At 41.8% G+C, this 21,244-nt stretch overlaps 1 protein-coding gene across 2 annotated transcripts in view; it reads left to right on the forward strand.

The window, feature by feature from the left end:
- cers1 (ceramide synthase 1) overlaps positions 1-21,244 on the forward strand; it is a 35,751-nt gene that overhangs the window by 10,336 nt on the left and 4,171 nt on the right. Inside the window, exons 1-6 of one of the 2 annotated variants that reach the window (XM_005479161.4) lie at positions 11,182-11,204; positions 13,002-13,161; positions 17,668-17,848; positions 18,574-18,735; positions 18,916-19,063; positions 19,176-19,315. In XM_005479161.4, coding sequence (XP_005479218.2) covers positions 13,047-13,161; positions 17,668-17,848; positions 18,574-18,735; positions 18,916-19,063; positions 19,176-19,315 — 746 coding nt within the window. In that variant the 5' untranslated portion in view covers positions 11,182-11,204; positions 13,002-13,046. Of the gene's footprint in view, positions 1-11,181; positions 11,205-13,001; positions 13,162-17,667; positions 17,849-18,573; positions 18,736-18,915; positions 19,064-19,175; positions 19,316-21,244 lie in introns of those variants that run through there. The other variant, XM_003439983.4, reaches the window with a different exon arrangement.

Raw genomic sequence — 21,244 nt, forward strand, 5'->3', positions numbered from 1 at the left:
CACACACACATGCATTTTACTATTACAGTCCTTGTGCTGTCACAATATGTTCATACTGCATTATGAAAGACAGCCATATGTCTTCTAGCTGTTAGTTTGAGTATCTCGGCTCTTTGCTGTGGATGGATCTGCTCTGCTGCTTTGAGTGTGTATGTTGCTTTCTTTGGTCCTTTGTCCTGTGTTACTTCTAAAAGAAACTGTTGTAGTTTATAGAACAATGTAACAATGCGGGTTTCAGTACTGTTACCATAAATCATATTACAGAGACATATAGTATAATACTATGGCATTTTAAGTCATTAGACACAAATTATAACCATGTGACCATCACAGGCTTTGTTGCTGTTGCCTGTGGCAGAATGAATGAAGTAGACGGTTTGATACTTGTGACACTGTATTTCTGGTTAGCAGTGTTACATTTTGTTCCTGCTATTGGACAGATGTTTAGTGGTTTGTCATTTTTACCGGTTGGATGGACACAGTGCTCTGGTCTATATCAGCTTATAAACTTTGCTGTAACCTGCTTAAATACTCTGGTCTGATTGCAAACAGCAAATATGAAACTTGAACCAGCTCTATCTGCATCACTAGAAACGATACTTAATCGTGAAAAACTGCAGAAGTGGTTATATAATTGTCTACTTGTCATTAGGAACCAGGTAGATGAGGGTCAGTGTTGTACAGGAGGTAAACACTTCACATGCCCGGCTTTGTTTTTCTGAGGCAGGTGTAAAAATAGGACTAACGGATGAGTAAAAACTTGGTTATATAAACATAACAACTGTATAATATAAAAAAGAAACCGTTCAATCCTCTTCCAGTTGAACGTTAGGTCTCAGTCAGCATAGCTGATAATCTGTTAATTAGGAAACATAATGCTGCTTCACATATGTAATGATAAGTTAATGATCATTTGTCAGTTAATCTGAGAACAAGTGTCGGCTTATTGGCTCCACTGGGATCTAATAACAGGCTACACCTCCTCCTAACAGGAGCGTCTGCCTTTTCTCTCCCCATGTCATGTTAAGTTTGACACATTACAATATGTACTGGAATATAAAACACATGCCCCTGCCTTACCCATGTCTTATGTCAATGAAATAATAAATTTACTCAGCAGGAAGTGAAACCACAGGTTTATTTTTGCCTCCGAGGTTTCTGGTAGAACACGCCAAACAGATTCAGAGTTCCTCATGTTTTATAGTGTCTTTTATGGTATGTATGGCATGCAAACCTTTGTTTAAATAACCAAATCAAGTTGATAATCAGTCAAATTCTGTTGACAGTGTTGTCAACTGTTGAAGTTGTTTCCATTTTTCCATGTTGAGTGCACCTTAAAACAATAATCACGATTGTGGCGTACTGAAGCTAGCAGAGTCAAATCTTTCAGAAATGGCTTTTCCATGCCACGCTAATGCACTTCTGCAGCTGTCACTCACGATTTGTGTTCATTTGCTCAGCTGGAGATGCTGATGGGTTATCAGTGCTCGTCCAATCACGTCCTGGCATGCAAATTAGTTGTTTCACTAGACAGAGCCCTGTCTAATCATGTGTTTTTAATCAAATCAAGTAGAAATGTTCAGCATCAGTAAGTCAGCTGTGTTGGACTGAACATCGCGAGCAGCAGTTTAGGAGCATTCACATGAAAGTTGAAAAACCCACCAGTTGCTGTTCGATCCTGTGTTACGCTCGCTTCCTACAGATGTACTTTAGAATTACAGTACATGTTGTTTTCTTTTGAAATAGGAAAATATTTCTGGTGTCCGTCAAAGCCCACATTTGACCTTTCATTTATGGGGCTGAATTCTGAGTTATTAATTGGGTCTTTAGGATTCTCTGTAAATTAAAAAGTGAAAGTTATGTATTCTACAGTATGCAAACAGCAGTTAAAAGCTTCTGGCCATAGGCTGTAGTTTAGGTGTGAAAACCAGCCTGTGAATGCTTGTTTCCTGCTTTTCATTCTGGATTTCCTATGTGTCAACATAGATCAGCATAAATGTTAAAGTACCACGTCAAATGTATGTTTTTAAAACATCTGACTGCCATATCAGGAGTAGTGTGAATTTTTCATGTGTGCATCAAGGCACACATGTTCCTTCCCTTTGTGATTAATCATCCAGTTTTTTTCCATAAAGTCATTCATGCCGTGGTGAGCTGATTCATCTGAGGTTCTTAGAGAACTGAAATCCATCTCTTTCTGTTTAGTCACACACATATTAACAGTTGACTCATTTCCCAGCATCCACGGCTCGCCGTCGGCCTCAGCAGACCTCTGAGTAGGCAGGATATGAATGCATACCTACAACATACAAACTGGAGAGATTAGAAGACGAGCGAGGGCGAGTCTGTCACTGCCCATAGAGAATAGGAGGAGAGAAGGAAGGAAGTGCGAGATGCACCAACAGTGCAGTGCTAGAAACAAATCAGTGACGTTAGTGGTGTTTGTCTTTATCTACTTGTTGGCCCACAACATTTCAACACATCTTTGATATGACTCGACTTCCACATTACTGGTATTTCCTTTGTTGCTGCTTCACATTAAAGGCCATCCACTCTTGAACTATCCAGAAGCTTCTAATGAGAACAATAGGGACTGCTAATAATATAAACTGGTCACATTTGCTACACAGTCTTTACTGATTCAGTGAGCTTGTCCAATACTTCTTACAAATACTTGTTACATTGTAAAGTTAGTGGGTACATGATGCATCTTAGATTAGAGATTAGAATATGCTGTTGACATGAAATTCACTGAAATGGTTTGAATCTTATCTGTCTGATAGATAGTCTTCCTTACATATGGAAGCTAGTCCTGGAGTTCCACAGGGTTCTGTGCTGGGACCAGTATGTTTTACATTATACATGCTTCCTTTAGGCAATATGATTAGAAAACCCTACATATATTTTCATTGCTATGCAGATGATGCCCAGATAGAAATCAATTAGTTAAACTACAGGCGTCTTAAAGACATAAAGACCTGGACGTCTTGTCATTTTCTGACGTTTTTATATTTGCCCTAAAAATCTTAGAAACATTGTATCTAACTACATACTTACTCTGGTTAGTGTTACGGTGGCCTCCTGTAACACTGGGTGTCCTTCAGTGGAGACATTTAGCTACATTACATCTAGGCTGGACTATTTTAATTAATCTTATCTTTACCTTACAGTATTAAGTGTCTTTAGGTGGCTGTTGTTGTGATTTTATGCTATATAATTGAATAGCTGCATCACTGTGTACACTGTAAAATCTAATTAGTTCCCAGAACTCAAAAAAATTATGGAAACTCGTTGCCTCAAAAAAATTGAGTAAAGCTTAGCTAAAAATGACTAAGTTAGGACAACTTATTTACTTTGAGTACTCTGTACAAGCTCATTTGTTAACAGAACTCAAAAAAATTGGATCAAGTTTACGTAAGATGACCAAGTTAGGGCAACTTACTCATTTTGAGTACACTGTACAGTCTTGTTAGTTCCCAGAACTCAAAAAAATTATGGAAACTCGTTGCCTCAAAAAAACTAAGTAAAGCTTACTTAAGATGACTGTTAGGACAACTTATACATTGCAAGTCTGCAGTATTAACAATAACTTGATATTTCTGACTGTACAATACTAATTGTTTACCTACTGACAAACATGTTAAGTTCAACTAAATGAAAAAACAATTTGTGGTAACCTGAATGTGATTAAAAATAATTAACAACACTTTTTGTAATGATGTTAAAATGAGCCCAACTTTTATTTTCAAACACAACAAAGTATAACAGCCAACATACTGGACACTGTTCTGCTGAACAACAAACAATTATATTGCCATCACTGTTATAATCTTACAATGAAACAAAGTCTCAGATGTAATTATTCTGAAAATAAGTTTAGGCCTACCACAAGTTTGTTTTGTACTTACATTACTTATATAATCAAAATAAAATATTTGTTGTTCTGTCACAGGTGCAGTCTCTAATTTAAACAACACATTTGTTTTTCATTCCAACACATGAGCTGGAATGTTGTAATATTTTAAGGATGCTTGTTTCCAGTCCAGGCATTACTGCCTGAATGACTGTCATGGATCGAGATGATCCAAATGTAGGTGCAGAAGAAAGTCTTTAACTTCCCTTAAGTACAGTGGCAGTGGATGTGGGTTGGAGATGCAATGAGCTTGAACCTGCAGGCGACCATCTTCACTGACCACACCATCTGTGACGGAGGACTCATCTCTCCTGGTGTCCTGCAAGCAAACAATCATATTTTTTGGAACATGAACTTAATTGCTTTCTTAAAACATTTTTTTCTGCATTTGGTATAGAACAGACTCCAATTTAGACGATCTCAGGCCCCCTCCCCACCGGAGAGGTGACATTCAATGTCCCAAATTGTCAGTCTGCATAGCCCTGACCACCACCCAACACACAATAATGTCATGAAAGCATCATTTTAAAAAGGGCTATGCAAACATGGCCAATAACTTTCATTCTAATGATGTGCAAAATGATTTTGGGCACAAAACAGATTTTGCTGTTAGAAAACTTGCAGACTTCACTATATACAGTGTCGACCCTCTAAACTAAGTTTGGGGGATGTGATCTTTCAAGAAATGCAGACCAAACTGTTGTTGTTTGTTTACTTACACAGCATGTCTTGTAGAATTAACTGTGGTCACCAGCAACAGCATAGTGCAGTCATATCTCAAGTCTAATAACAGAAGACAGGAAAAGATCAGTAAAGACACAACTTCCCCAAACCAAAGCACAAATAAAACAATAAGTAAAACAGGCTGATCTAAAGTATGATTAAAGTTCAGCCTGATTAATATAAATGTCACTGACAGTTGCTAATATATTGGAAAACCAAAATACTTACCACTGAGTTGATGTCTTTCTGTCCAACAGCAGGAGTGCTGGTCCCGAGCCTCAAAGACAGTAAGAAGCAAGCAGAGGGAGAAAAAACAGAACATTTTTCAGAAACTGATTTGATCCTTAATGGCTGTGCAATCATTGTAACATAGAGTTTGCTTATGTTGTTAAATAAAGGCTAGATTTGACATTAATAGATGCCACAGATGTTCTAAAGCTGCCACAAAGCATGAAAAAAAATATGGACGTCTCCGAAAACGTCGGAGCTTTTTTGCAAATATGTGATGTCTTGATAAATCGAGCAGGCTCCGACGACAAATGCGATCCTCCTTTCCCCCAGACTACCCTTTCTGGGTCACAAAATAACCTTTTAAGATATTTTCAGGCGACAATGTAGCTGTGTAATGCTCAAATATCTACTTAATTTATCAAAATATCACATATTTGCAAAAGTGCTTCCACGTTTTCGGAGAGCTCTGTTATCCACCCCACACATCCCACACCTACACCACCGCTAAGGCTGCACCTCCCGAAGAATTTTGTCTGGGCTCTTATCTCACTTATTTATTTCAAACAATCAACAGAAAATTTCACCACATAGTTTTATGTAAGGGTTTTAAGGCTGTGGTGTTAATTTTTAAGTAACATGAGCCCAGCGGCAGCAGCAACGCTAGGCTAACACTAACTAGCTAGCAAGATTTTAAACCTGGTGCTAAACTAAGAGAAGCCACAAAATCAGTTTGAATAAGAGTAAACATTTACTCACCAAGTCAGTGTATCAGGTAAAGATCGACAGCAATGACAACAATAATATCTTGAGCTGACGCTTCTCCAGGTTTGCTCAACATATTCCATAAAAAATGCACCGTGAACATGCGGACTGATCCGAGAGGGAGGAGGACGGTAGTCACGTGGCATTTTCAAAACACATCTTTCATCCTTCCGCACTGAGAAGCAAAACTTCCAGCTTACTTAGTTTTTCTAAGTTAAGACAACTCAAATAAATTGAGTTTATCAGCGTTTTTGCATAAAAAGTACTGGTAACTTATTTAAATTGAGTTCTAATAACAAATTGATAAAAATTGAGTTCAGCCTATTTAATATTTTTAATTAAACACAATATTACATTTTACAGTGTATACTTAAGTTATGAGTAAAGTCCATATTGCTGTGGTCGCTTTTAGATGGCATGAAAAACAAGAAAATGAAGCTCTGTGAGATGCGTTTAACTTTGTAAAATGGTGTTTTGATCTAAACCATAGACAGTATAAAAGGTGAATGTAGTGACTGTGGTTTAAGACTCCTCAGTTTGAAGTGTGTTGTAGCCTTTTGGCCCCTGCAGTGTTGTTTGAGTGGAGCACTGTTAGCTCATGCTAACAAGCTTGGTTAGTGAGCTGCTGTGTAGAGACGAGCATATCGGCTAATCCGTGCCAAGTAATGGACAAATAGAATACTAGAATATCATTCACCAAAACTAGAGCAAAAACATTTTACATCTCATCAAATTAGTCAGATCGTCCATTAAATAAACTCCAAGACATTTCAAATGTAAAGTGTAGAGGTCGAGTTTAATGACTCCAAGCAGTGGTATAACTTGCTTACTTTTCTACATCCATGGAAAATAGCATAAACAAGATGAGCGTAAGATCAACTCACAACAAATATCACAGACAGGAACAGGAAGTATAAGCATGCAGAGTGTTCTCAACTAATCAAATCAAATCAGCTGCACAGGTCAGGCTTTCTAAACAATGGAGTGTTTTCCAGCTCCTTCTGTCTCTCTGGGCGATAATCTTTATCCCCACTGACAGCTGTCCCCTCTTCACCTTGTTAGGAACAAGCAATGACATGGATGGAGTGAGCGAGATGATTTTGTCTTTAGAGAGCCAAATAACCTGAATCAGGTGAGAAGGTGGGCTGGAAGTGTATTGAAAAGGATATTTGGTAATTTCTCATTAAGGTCAAGCCAGTGGATTCTAACCTACTTAACAGCACGAGAAACTTCTACGAGATGGGGTTGCGTAAATGGTTAATCACAGATAAACAGGCTGTCTTTACTCGCATATATATAGTGTAAAAATCTGGCCATCCCTCGGATTAGCCTTTGCAAATCCTATTTGGCCTCGGTGTGGAAAAAAGATGTAAAGAGCACAGAGGGAATGTGTTACAGAATCCAGTTTGGTGACACTGAGACGGACGCAGTGACGTCAGACTCGCTGAGAGGAATCGAAGCTAGGCAGAAGCAAAGGAATGAAAGAGGTTTAGAGAGAGAGAGTGCAAACCTTATTGAACAGAGCCACGCATGAGCCAGCATCCTGACTCACTGGCCCAGTTTATCTCCTTATGCAACAGGCCACAGTCCATTCACCTTCTCTCATCACTCGCTTCCAGGAAGTGCAGGAAGAGGGAGAGTGAAGAGGGTAATAAGGGGGTCCTGCTACACTTAAGCTGGGAAAAAGTGGGGAGAAAACAGATAAGGAAGTGGAAGCATAATGGAAAGAGATTGTAAGCCACACTGCAGGGCCTTGCCAGCATCCCTGCATGGTTGCTATGGGAACCACCCATTTGTCATCAAGTCCCTCTCACACTTCCTCCATATACACTTGGCTTCTGTAATTTCTGTTTCGTATCTTTTCCATTTCCTTTTCTCCTTCTGTTTTAAAGCCCGGCCTCTCTCTGTGGCAGGGAGAGAAAGGACAGAAGGGGACAGAGAGATGAAGCCTCCAGCTAGAGAACGAGTTCAGCCAGAGTCTGTCTGTCAGAGCGAGAGAGGAAGAGAGGGGGAGAGCTGTTGAGTGGTCGTAGGTCCCAGCTGAGTGTAACTCAAGGCCCTGTCATTTATCCGACAGAGGACGAGCGGATTATCTCGGTGTCCTTGACCCACTATACCCCTGCTCTGTAGGCTGGCACAGAAAACCGAAGGGTAGATGGATAGAGTGGGCGGAGAGGACCCCAAGAGATGGTGGGCTGGGTGGCACACAGCGAGACAAGAAGGGCGCCATTGGCAGACTGTTACATAACCTCACAATCTGCATTTGAAACAAATGTTGTGGGGTTTGGGGTTCTCGAAGGCCTTGACCAGAATATAGAGAGCTCAACATTCCCAGAATGAGTCAGAAGTGAAAATCGTTGGTATTCCCCCAAAAAACACCAGTGACTCAGTCATAAATCTGCTAATAGCCACTCGATGCTGCTGGGTCATATCACTTTGTTGAGAGTGGCATTGTCAAAAAAATAGCCAGCACAGGGGGGCTGCCTTGCTGTGTGCATGTTACAACAAGTACTGAAACCTAATACAAACCAGGAAGGCCAAAGTAATAGATCCCTGCCTGGAAAGCACGTCTACAAAGAAGCAAATGTTTTGTGGTTGTCACTGTAATCGTGTAGGGATTATACAACTCACAGTCACCAAGAAAATACTTGTTCAGAACTAATTGGTCAACCTGGTTTATTATTGGACTTAATATTCTGGCTATAAGGAGCGCCAAAACACAAAAAGCTATAAAAAAGTAACAACCATTGATTTGCTATGCTGTGAGTTAGAGCCTGAGTCATACAGGAGCTCTCTCTCTCTCTCTCTCTCTCTCTGTCTATATATATGTAAGGTGTAGGAGACCAGCTACTATGGAGGCAGAGATTGGCTCTGCACTAGCTGTGCTTAGCTGTGATGTGTACTCTGCTGTATGTAGCGCCAATTTTTGATATTATATTGTATACATAAATATATATAGGCGAATATCTGTATGTCTGAGACAGGCCGATGGCGATCAATCATATTGGTCAAGCTCACTCTCATTCAAGTCCATTCTCATCAAACGGTGGTTCATGTTCCCCGTTTGTCTGTGCAGATATGATCGTGGTAACTCAATCGCACTGACGCCCTGTGGAGGAGGCGGTCTCGATCCAGATGAACTCAAGAGCGGTTTGTTTATGGCGAAACCGTGACCCGACCACAATCTTACCCAACTATCAAAAATACGCTGCAAATTTGAGGGAAATACCTTCTAGCTATGCATTCTGGGATGCAGCAGAGTACACAAGCTGCAGTAACTAGCTGTAAAATGACCCGAGGACTCATTTGGATGAGCGGCGATGTTTGGTCAGATGACCACATTTGTCTTTCATTTATTTACTTTTGTTGCTCTCGCCGCAGACACATCTGGCCAATAAGCAGACTGAACGTTTGTTTTGTAGCAACACATTTGGTTGCTTTGAGTTCATTTGGAGATTTCTTTGTGTGAACAGAAACCAAACCAGACAAAAAAGCTAAGAGTCGTGCAAACTCGTGCATGATTTGGATCAGAGTAAACAAACTGTTAGAAGTCAAAAGGCCCTTAGTTTAAAAGCATTTAGCTCTTTTTTTAGACTTCCTCTGTAAATAGTTTTAGCTACTATCAGTTTTTTCTCTTCTCAGCCTGAACAAGAATAGCAGAAAGAATGAAAAGGACTCAAATCCACAGACTCGTAACACCAGATGGACTCTTTTCACTCATTGGCTAGCTACGTGTCAATCACACAGGAAAGATTGTTGCTGAAATTTAAAAAAGGACCACAATGTCTTATTTAATACAATTTTAAAGGACAGATTCGACCCATAAACTGAGGCCATAAATCAGGGAAGCACGATAGGTCTACTCTTCAGACCCAGACGTCTGTCTTCCACATACAGTCTATGCTCGTGTTATACTCTGATGTGTCCAGGACAGCTTGTTCTGTACAGTTTTGGTACAGTCTGCAGAAACACATCGTAGTATTTGTCACTACACGAGTGTGACAGACCTTTGGTTGTATAAACCAGTGCAGAGTCGCTGCAGTGCAAACACAGCGACAGAAATACTGCAGATGACTCAAAACACATCATGGATGTGATGTGTGTGTATATGTAGTGACAGACAAGTCAGGGCGAAACAGCCAGTAGAGGTGAGTATAGCAGATAGGATCCATATTTTGTAACTTAACTTGGAGATGGATCAGGAATGAGGGCAGTGAGATATGAGCTGGTGTTTTTGCTGCAGCCTGTAGCAGACTCGAGTGATTCAGCCACTGTGAATGTGGGAAGGCTTATTTTTTTGAGTGAATCGAGGGGGTGTGCGTTAGAAGACTGTGGGGGGGGGGGGGGGGGGGCTGTGTGCTGACAGCTGGCTTCTATAAATAAATGTCGCAGGCAGGAGGGAGACGAGGGTAGTGAGAGAGAGAGCTGGGGGTGAGGGGAGGAGACGGATGGGAGGGCTGATGGAGATGTACTGGAGACTTGAAAGAACGTGGACAGTGTCATGACTTACTCAGCACGCACCGTGTGTCGCCGCAGTCTCGACCAGTCAGAAGCCCCAGCTGGGGATCATGTGCTCCGCCCCCCGCGTGCTGGCGTCCTGTTCTTCTAAACATGTGTCACGGTGTCGCGTACAACAAAGTCCGTGGCCGACGCTTTTTTTTAATCTCACATCTGTGTTGCCCCGTCAGCTTCCTTCCCCGTCCTGTGTTGACTCATGCGTGTGACGCAGACAGACGTCAAAACCAGAAAACAGCAGAGACACAAAAAAGAAAAAGCAGAGAAAGAAAGACAAAAAACCTGAAAACCTAAAAAGAGTAAAAGTTAGAAACAGCAGCGTCATGCAGGGAAAGCAGAAACCGGAACGCTTTCTAATCTGCAGCCACGCTTGCTCCATTAATTTGTCATGTGTGTAAAAGGATCAGCGAGCCTGTAGACCAGCAGCTCGGTAACAACTGATTGAGATGCAGCGTATCACTGACACAGGCGGCTTTCACTCTGCTGCCTCCTGTTACTGTTTCATTGCTTTCCAGCGAGTGTGCGTGTCGTTTCGTATACGAGGCGGTGAGCTGACTCTGGTTTCCTGTCTTGGCACAGCTGTGCAACACTGAGCACTTGCCTGTCTGATTAATTTACCTGTTGCACTACTTCACCTATGTGCTGTGCCTTTGTCCACGTCTCTATTAGTTCAAGTGTCACAACTGATTCTTCCCTTTCATTCAAAATGAATAAATTATGCTCATTTTTTGAGTTTCTGCTGCCGCGACAACAAAAGGCCTCACAAAGAGGCAAAAGTGGTGGAAGTGAGGAGGCAGTTAGTTTGGGGGAGGGCAACCAAGAAGATAGCACAGGCTCAAAGTGAGTGGGTGGAGGAGGAGCCATTAGGTACCGCCTACACGGGTTTGTCTGATGAGGAGCCTCTTCACCAACTTCCTCTATTTCTGCTTGAAAGCAAAGCATTAGCAGACTTTTCTGCAGACTGGCGGTCATGTGCTGCTGCTGTAGTCTGCAGACATCGTCGGGCGTGCGCCTGGGTGTCACGGAGAGGCCGACAGATGGAGATAAAGGCATCGAACGTGTCAGTGTTTATGAGTTAAATATTTCCGTGTGTGTAACCATCACTGCACGAAAAGGATGTTTAGGGTTTTTGCAATCTGCCATCTAAACGACAGACTGACAGTCTTAGCGAATCACTGAATCCTTTATATCATCGATATGTAAACCACGGTGTGAACCAACAGAGGCGTGCTGAAGCTCGAGGGCTTCAAAGACTGCAGGACGTTGTTGTTCTCCAAACTGTGCAGCTGACCTCTCTTATCTAACCAAGAGCATTTTGACCCCTGCACATTTTTTTAGTGTTTGTTCAGTTGTTTGTACTTTGGTTTCATTCTTCTTGATGCCAAGAAAACACTGCACTCAGTTGCCAGATTATTAGGAACAATTAAACAAGCGTATGATAGCCCGGCTGTAAATTACAGTTTAATGAATCCTCAACATGCTGGTTTTACTTCTCAGTCTAGTTTGGAAGTGCAGCAGTTAAACTGAGATGTTTCATTATACTGCATACAAATGTGAGTAAATTTAGCACTGGCTGTGTTCGTTTCATGCCGTCCATTCAAGCATAAAAAAGGAACCAAACTATTTACAGACAACTTAACAACTAACTAATTATTTGTTTGTTTTTTTGCTAAAAACCTGGCATATTTTTCCATGATGTGCAGCGTGTCCTTTTTGTGGTAACTGGAGAATAAATGAAGAAGTGACAGGCCTAAAAAAGTATCCACAGCAGTTTGTGGACGTCGTGTCCTTTAGAAATGGGGAGAAAAAGCAAAGACCTGACACAGTCAGTCATGGTCTCATGGTCTCAGTGGATAGTGGCTGTCAAGAAGCCATTCTTAAGATAGGGAAACAGGCAGAAAAGGCTGAGGTTTGCCAAATTACACCAGAACTGGAGTGAAAATGAGTGGAAATAAGTCTAATGGAGTGATGAAACCAAATTTGAGATACGGAGGAGGTGAGGAGAGATGCACACATCTGTAAAACATTTCAGTAAGAGGTGCTGGGGATCCAAATTATGGACGTAGAAAAGTACCATCAGATGGTCCACCATGCAGCACAAACTTAGAAGCGTCTGACTGGCAGCAGCTTCAGTGTCAACATCGCAGTCATCCCAAACACGCTGCCGGTGCAGCAAAAGCAAACAGCAGAAGAGTATCAGTCATGGATCGGCCTCATCCGGTCAGGAAGACGCCTAACAGACTGTGTTAAGAACAAAGGTGGTCATACCAAATTTCCCACACCTGGGACTAATAAAGGTTATCTTATCTTATCTTATCCCAAATTTTGGCTTTGAAGCAAACTGCATTTTTTTTTTACTGCATTTCCATATAGTATTGCACATTTCACTAAATTGCTGTACCTACTACTTATTCACAGCTCGAGACTTTTGCACAGCACTGTACCTGCAAAAGTCTCAAAGCTTCATGAAGCTTCATGCATGAACTGTTTAGTTTTAGCTTACTGGCAGTAAACTTGCAACTCTGTGCAAAATATTTGAAATTAATCATTAATTATTTTTCTCACCACTTGCAATGCAGCGCAAAACAGGATCGATTCTCTAAAATGAATTATGGGCAACTAAACGACTTCATCAGCTCTGCAGCCTCAACGTGTATCAGCCGACTGCGAGCAGAGCGAGCAGTCATGTTTGCCTTCCCAGACTCTCACTGCATGTAGAATAGATTTTTTTAAAAAGCGTCTAAATGAATCAGTTTCCAAGGATCTATCCAAAAGTCTAAAAACAGCTAATTTAATTCTCAGCTCGACTTCCTCTGGTGTTTTTTTCTCACCGTCTCTCTCTCTGCTCTCTCTGCAGCCTCTCGGAGAGTGGTGTAGGCTGCTGCCCAAAGATGCTGCCAAGATGCCAGAGAGCGGGTGGAAGCTGGTCTTCTACACCATGTCCTGGTCCTACAGCACCTACCTGCTCTTCTTCACCTCCTACTCCTATTTCCATGACCCGCCCTCTGTCTTCTACGGTACGATACACAACACTGATTACATGTCTTCTGTAGCATGTGCTAACTGAACCTCTCAGCTCAGAAGCTGAAGCCATTTTAATCTAATGAAACAGCAGGAGCGCTGCCTAATCCTGTGGAGACACTGTGGGGGTAAAATGCCACCTTGAGTCCTCAAATAGGCAGATATTTATAGCAGTGCATGCAGGATGTGGAGCCTTCTGGTTTATGCATATTTGCAGCTTTTAACTGGTCACCTTTTATGGTTCTTTATGATTTATTGTAGTTTTTTTATAAAATGCAAAAGGCGTATTTATTTACTTGTTTATACAGACCAGTATTTGTTAAAATAAAGCTATCTATTAATAATTTATTCACGTTTTCCGAGTTCTGCCCCACCGTTTACAATAAATCAGCTGCAAAATTGTACTTCATGGAGAGCAGCGCCACGGCTGAGACCCTGCGTAGTGCTTATCATTGCATTGCTAATAGAGGATAGATGCACACAGGGGATTTCACGTATAATTCAGTGGTGCCTTTCATAGTCTCTCAGCCTCTTCTATCAGACACAGAGTTGTCAAGGCTCCTGCACCGAGCTCACAAAGGCTAGCTGACGGCGCCAGGTTCGTGTTTAATCGCTGCTTCGCTTTTAATAGCTGTCAGCCTGAGATGTGTGCAGAAGCTTTATTCCACTATAAGGCTGGACTGTTACTAATGGAGGGAGGAAGGGAAAGAGAGATACAGCTACTGTGAGAATTTAGGAAATTAGTCGAAATCAAAGTGCAGTGACGGGACTGAGGAGGGGGGGAGTGTATCGCTGACGCAAAGAGATGAGAAAAGCTTTGGTCCCCAGTAGAGGGGAAAAAGGCTCCAGTTCCCATGCCTCCCCCTTGGCAGCTCCTCTGTTGTGATCCAGCTAGCGGCCCTCCTCTCAATGTTTAATGATGGACGGTCCAATCAATGAACATTACACAAGGCCCTAACGTAACCCCATATCACTGGAGATGAGCCTTACTCAAACACAGGAGGAGAAAGTTTCCGTCCAACATCCGATAGGTTTCAGTGAAATAAGCCAGGCTACATGCATTTAGCCCGTTTCTCACAGCACTTTAAAAACCCTCTGTAAAGCTCTTGGGGATAAACCCGATCGCTGCAGCTACCTCCCATCCTGACTACTACAGCTGACCCTTCTGGTATCCCCGGGAAGTTATTGTCCATGTACAGCAGATTTCTGATTTTTTGCATATTTGTCACACTTAAAATGTTGCAGAGCATCAAATATTAGCCAAAGGTAACCATTTTAAATGTGGATTTCATTTATTAAGGGAAAAAAAATCTTACCTGACCCTGAATAAAGTAATTGCCCACTTTTGTTAAGTCATGAATTAACTGTGAATGAAAGTAGCCACTGCCAGACCTGATAAATCAAGAAATCACTTAAATAAAACCTGCTGACAGAGTCAATTTAGCTAAAAGAGCTCAAAAAGCAACACAAACACAAGTCATTGACATCTATCAGTCTGAAAAGAGTTACAAAGCCATTAATAAGGCTTTAGGACTCCAGAGAACCGCAGTGGTGAGAGCCGTTATCCACAAACGGTGGCGAAGCTTCCCAGAGTGCTCGGCCTACCAAAATCACTCCAAGAGTGCAATGACAGCCCATCCAGGAGGCCACAACAGACCCCAGAACAACCTCTGCAGCCCTCACTCGCCTCAGTTAAGCTCAGTTCATGATTCAACAATAAGAAAGAGAAAAGCTTGTCTCACATTTGACAAAACGAACTCTTGATGGTCCCCAAGACTTTGGGGAAAAAACTGGAGGATGAGACAAAAGTTAAACTTTTTGGCAGGTTTGGGTCCAGCTACATCTGGTTTAAAGCCAACAAAGCATTTCATAGAAGGAAACTGAGTCAAACATGGCGGTGGTGTTGTGATGGTCTGGAGCTGCTTACTCACTGTATTTGATGCAGGCATGAAAATGTCCAGTTCATGCCCTCAAGCTCAACCACACAATGGTCTGAAACACAGCAGCAGGTCCACCTGTGAATGAATAACAGAGAACAGGAGTCAGAGCCTGAACTTCAGTCCAGCTGAGATGGACTGAAGTCCTGCTGAAATACTCCAATGTAACTGAATTAATTCAATTCTGCAAAAGCAGAGTGGGCCGACACTCCTCCACACGATGTGAGCGACTCACAGTCACAGTTACAATTACAGTTACAGTCACAGTTACAGTCACAGTTACAGTAACTGTTACAGTTACAGTCACAGTTACAGTCACTGTTACAGTTACAGTAACTGTTACAGTTACAGTCACAGTTACAGTCACAGTAACTGTTACAGTTACAGTCACAGTTACAGTTACAGTTACAGTAACTGTTACAGTTACAGTCACAGTCACAGTTACAGTTACAATTACAGTCACAGTCACAGTTACAATTACAGTTACAGTCACAGTTACAGTTACAGTCACAGTTACAATTACAGTTACAGTCACAGTTACAGTCACAGTTACAATTACAGTTACAGTTACAGTCACAATTACAGTTACAGTCACAGTTACAGTCACAGTTACAATTACAGTTACAGTTACAGTCACAATTACAGTCACAGTCACAGTTACAATTACAGTTACAGTCACAGTCACAGTTACAATTACAGTTACAGTTACAGTCACAGTTACAATTACAGTTACAGTCACAGTTACAGTTACAGTCACAGTTACAATTACAGTTACAGTTACAGTCACAGTTACAATTACAGTCACAGTCACAGTTACAATTACAGTTACAATTACAGTCACAGTTACAATTACAGTTACAGTTACAGTCACAGTTACAATTACAGTCACAGTCACAGTTACAATTACAGTTACAATTACAGTTACAGTCACAGTTACAGTCACAGTCACAGTTACAATTACAGTTACAGTTACAGTCACAGTTACAATTACAGTCACAGTCACAGTTACAATTACAGTTACAATTACAGTTACAGTCACAGTTACAGTCACAGTCACAGTTACAATTACAATTACAGTTACAGTCACAGTTACAGTCACAGTCACAGTTACAATTACAGTCACAGTTACAGTCACAGTCACAGTTACAATTACAGTTACAGTCACAGTTACAGTCACAGTCACAGTTACAATTACAATTACAGTTACAGTCACAGTTACAGTCACAGTCACAGTTACAATTACAGTTACAGTCACAGTTACAGTTTCGAGGGCAGTGACTCTTTCACACAGAGTCGGTTTGGTAGCGTTTTATATTTACAGCTATCTTTGCTGAAATGCTGAAACATGTAAGACATCAGGAGGGGAACAAAAACGTTTTCACAGCACTGCACGAGCCAACAACGACTCGGCTGAATATGCAACACATTCATCGTCTGCAAACAGACAAACGCTCTCCTTCTTAGAGATGGAGATAATATTTAAATATGTTTAAAAAGTCACTGATTTATGTACTTCTTTGTAAGTGTTTATGGTAAATTTAAGTCATTTTGTTCATTAAAAGGATCCATTTAAAGCCACATCGTTCACCTTAAAAAGGATGTATGAGCTTCTCCTTTTTAAAAAAAAGCCTCCACAGTCGTCTGTTTTATGAAATGTGTTACAAACAGTGTGGCTGAGTCATTCTTCACTCAGTCATCAGCAGATGCTGACAGTGTTTGACTGTAAATGTTTCTCACATCTAGACGCCACCATAATCTGATCTGACAGATACTGTGCCACTATTTTTGGCCACAAATGGTCGACAGTGCGTTAAACCATATTTTGGCAGAGACAAACAAGTACCTCCATCACATGAGCTGGGGGCCTGATGTAAAAGGCACTGTTGGCACGCCTCTGTTCCACCACAGTGATAAAGGCAACTCAGTCGCCTTTTCGCTTTTTATCTTGTGAGAAATTGTGCAAAGCGTTCAATCAAAAACAAGAAGCTGTCTTACGAGAAGGACGTAGATACGATGCATGTGAGGAAGTTCAGAGGTGAACTTCTTCAAGAGGCTGCACGACTCTTTGTGTTTATTGGAAAATGTGCTGTTCACTGCACGTCTCAATCCAAACCGAGGTCATCGTGCATTTATCGATGAACAAAGATGTTGATGACCGGCAGATAGTCATGCGTTTTAGAGGCTTTAGGAGTGCATACATGGTTGACTTGTGCACGGATGTTAGCTCTGGATTTGAATCTCACGGTCAGCTGAGGCCGTTCTGCCTACGTGGTTTCCTCTAAAGACATGCATGTTTGGTTGACCACAGTTTAAGTCTTAAAAGTAGAAAGTGTTACAAAAAAGTGTTTCCAAAAACCCCAAAGCTCATTAAGACTAGAAACCCCCGTATCGCCCAGTGTGTGGTGTTGCTGCCCCCTGTAGACAGAGTATCTTTTTTATTTATGGTCATGTTAAAGATGGCGTAGGCGACAGGAAGGGAAACAGTAAAGTCCAGAATAAAAACAAAATGCTTTACTGTACATCATTCATCAGCTTGTTACTAAATCGCCTTATCTGTCCCTGCAGACTGGAAGAGCGGTATGTCAGTGCCTACAGACATCGCCATCGCCTACCTGATCCAGGGCAGCTTCTACGGCCACTCCATTTATGCTACCATCTATATGGACGCATGGAGGAAGGACTCTGCTGTCATGGTGGTGCACCACATCATCACGCTGGCACTCATCAGCTTCTCCTACGCATTCCGGTACTTTTGTTTTTCCTGGTTTAATCTGTGAGTTTTTTGCACACGTGAGCTCATTTCTTAACACAGAAGCACAAAATCACAGTTCATGAATGATTGTATAGGTTTGGTTGGTTAGTCGAAACACCAGTTTGACTGGAGGGTAGGAGGCAGAGATGAGTGGAAACTAGAGCAGATGTGTTCGTTCACTTCATTTTCCTTTAATTAAGTAAAATGCAGATAATCAGAAAAAAAGTAAATCTGTAAATACGATCACTGACAGCATCGAGGGAACGACATATATCATGTTACAGATGGCCCCGCCCCTCTCTGAGCTTGGCTCTGTCGGAGGTTTCTTCCTGTTAAAAGGAAGTTTTTCCTTCCCACTGTCACCAAAGCTCTTGTTCTAAGGGGCTCAGATGATTACTGGGGCTTTCTCTGTGTTATTGTAGGCCATACAAAATCCTTTTGGGCAACTGTTGTTGTGATTTGGATTTGATTTTATATATACGACTGAATTGTAATTGGACCTCTGACCTCTTCAATGTTTTGAGATGAAAAGGATAAAATGGTATGTGGTATGTCTAAATATCACATTGTACAGACCAAAAGAACAAAGACAACAGAGTGAATGTGTAGAAAATGTCAAAGTCAAGTCTGCCCAGAGAGTGAGCTGTGCTTTCTGCTTGTCACTGAGCTCAGCATCTATCAGGATCCTCGTCCCACAGTCTGTGCTCTCTGTCCTCCAGATACCACAACATCGGGATTCTAGTGTTATTCCTGCACGACATCAACGACATCCAGCTGGAGTTCACCAAGCTCAACGTCTACCTGAAGTCCAGAGGAGGAGGCTATTACCTGCTAAACGACGTGCTGTCCAACTTGGGCTCCGTCAGCTTCAGCATCACTTGGTGAGAGATTTAATATCCGCTCGGCATACGGCTCATTTTCCTCAGCTGCTCGTTCTCCATTTGTTCTCTGTCACGGTGAAGCGTTTTGTGGTCTTGACAGCGTTATAATTATTCTGTCTCGGAGATGCTGAGGACGAGCGGAGATGTACTAAATTGTGTTCCCATTTTCGTCTCTCTCAGGTTCTGGTTCCGTCTGTACTGGTTCCCCCTCAAAGTCATGTATGCCACATGTGTGTCCAGCCTCCAGTCCGTCCCCCACATCCCCTTTTACTTCTTCTTCAATGCGCTTCTCTTCGCCCTGCTTCTCATGAACATCTACTGGTTCTTGGTGAGGACACTGGTTTTGTCAAATGTTTCATTCAAACCCTGAAAGTCTTTCATTTTTGGACACGCCGTCTGATTTCTTTGCATTTCCTGTTTTCCTCCCCTGTTGTGTGCAGTTCATTGTGATGTTTGTAGTGAAGCTGCTGAAAGTAAAGGAGGTGAACGATGTTAGGGAGTACGAGGACGAGGACAGCAGGAAAGAACCTTCGGCAGAAAACAGCACTGATGATGCTGGACATCACAACTCTGCACAGGGGTGAGCCCAACCTTCAGCATGTGTACTTTGGGTCATGTAATGTAGATCTCATTTTAGAGGAAACCAGAGCAGCTGTGCTGATGTTCAGTGGCAGAATTTCCACATTAATAATAAATTATTAGATTTAACACATTAGACTGTAAACAGTCCTGTTTCAACCATCCTCCCTGAGCACTGCCTGAGGCTACAAGACATCCAGACATTACCAAAATACACATTTAATGAAGAAACACATTTCTGTAGCCAAGCCTTACTGGAATATGTCGAGTATACTAAACGAACAAACAAAACGGCGAGCCCAAAGCCATGCGAGCAGCTCTATGATGCTGTGCTTTGTGCTTTGAGCTGACCGATTCATCCACGAGAGGCTGAATCATCAGTGACAGCTTGAGTGGGAAGCAGACAGCAGAAAGCTATACAACATCGAAGCATCAGGTAAACTTGGCCTCAGAAAGATGACATCATATTTACAAGGCTAACGCCCGGACATTCAGGCTGGCGAGTGGATTGGTGCTAGCAGAGAAACTCAGTGGGTTCCTGGAGCCTGTACTCCATGTGCTCGTGGGTTCCCAACCAACCGTGTGAAAGGAGAATTTGGCAAACTGGACATTAGACAGATTTCCCTTTATAATGCTGTTTGATGGGACACAAACACAGAACGCTACCCACTCACTCAGATGCCAAACACACCAGTGGGAGGCAGCGATGCACTAAGCCGTGAGACAAACAAACTGAGGACACTGGATGCTTAAATTGTAGCGGCTCTTAGTAGCCATGCCCTTCCTGCTATTCCAATTTAAGTGGGAACAAAGAATAACGTTATACTAAGGAAGGCTTGAGACTACAAGGTCATAAATTAAGTAAGATGTAGGATCATTTTCTGGTAGACTTAATAGACACTGCTCAGGAGATCGCCCCCTACTGGCCAATAGAAAGACTGCCACGCTGAAAGCTGTGTTCCTCTCCTACATGCAGTCGACTGGAAATAATTAAGGACCAACCAGGTGCTCTAATTAAATACACTTAAGTAACTGATCATCAGCAAATGTGATCACCTGTATAAAACAAGAGTTTTGGGCAGTTTTATGATGTGGATCATTCAGGAGTTAACACAGTTCCACAATATTCCCAGGAGTGGCCGGGACAATGATCTCAAGCACAGCAGGAAAAACTACAGAAAAAAAGCAGTAAAAAAAAAGAATTAAGGTGGTGCTGTGGCTCCGTCAAAGTTCCTTCCCATTACTTCAAGTTAATGCTGGTAAAGGTGGTTCTGTCGGTCTGCATAGCGTCTATTAGCTAGATGCTAATGATCCATTGCAAACAGCATGTATCTTAGCATGCTGATGTTTAGCTAATTTAGCATGTTAGCAAGCTGACACTACAATTAGCGTTTAACATAGCATTGCTAGCATTAAGGTAAGATGTGCTGCTATATATTTAAGCCTTTGTAGGCTACATTGTACAGCTGGTTAGACAAAGAGGAAGCTTTAATGCAGAGATATTAAATTAATTCACTGTGGGACACCGGATGCTGGAGCAGTGACACTCCCCTTCCTGTCAGTGTAAAGACATTTAACTAAACAGTTTCTCCATATAAGAAAAAGAAGTTCAATTTCAACAGTAGTCTCAGTTTTTCTACATGACCAATTTGTCAAGTTACAGAAAAAGTTCTGGTACCTCAAATGAGTCCCAGGTGTTAAAATTACATTTGTTTATAACTGAAATATTACATTTTAAAATCCCTTTCACAGCCCGTGACAGAATTTAAAACCTCTGTTTTCACATCGGTGCCACTGTGTAAACTTGATCTGCTACATGCTGTAATACATATTTGCCTGCAGAGCTCCCTCCCACAGTCCACCGACAGCTGGTTAAGCAGAAGAAATGCGCTTTCATAACCTGTGGAAGCAGTTAGCCTACATCCAAAGT

The sequence above is a fragment of the Oreochromis niloticus genome, linkage group LG23 (assembly GCF_001858045.2).
Source record: "Oreochromis niloticus isolate F11D_XX linkage group LG23, O_niloticus_UMD_NMBU, whole genome shotgun sequence".
Taxonomy (NCBI): domain Eukaryota; kingdom Metazoa; phylum Chordata; class Actinopteri; order Cichliformes; family Cichlidae; genus Oreochromis; species Oreochromis niloticus.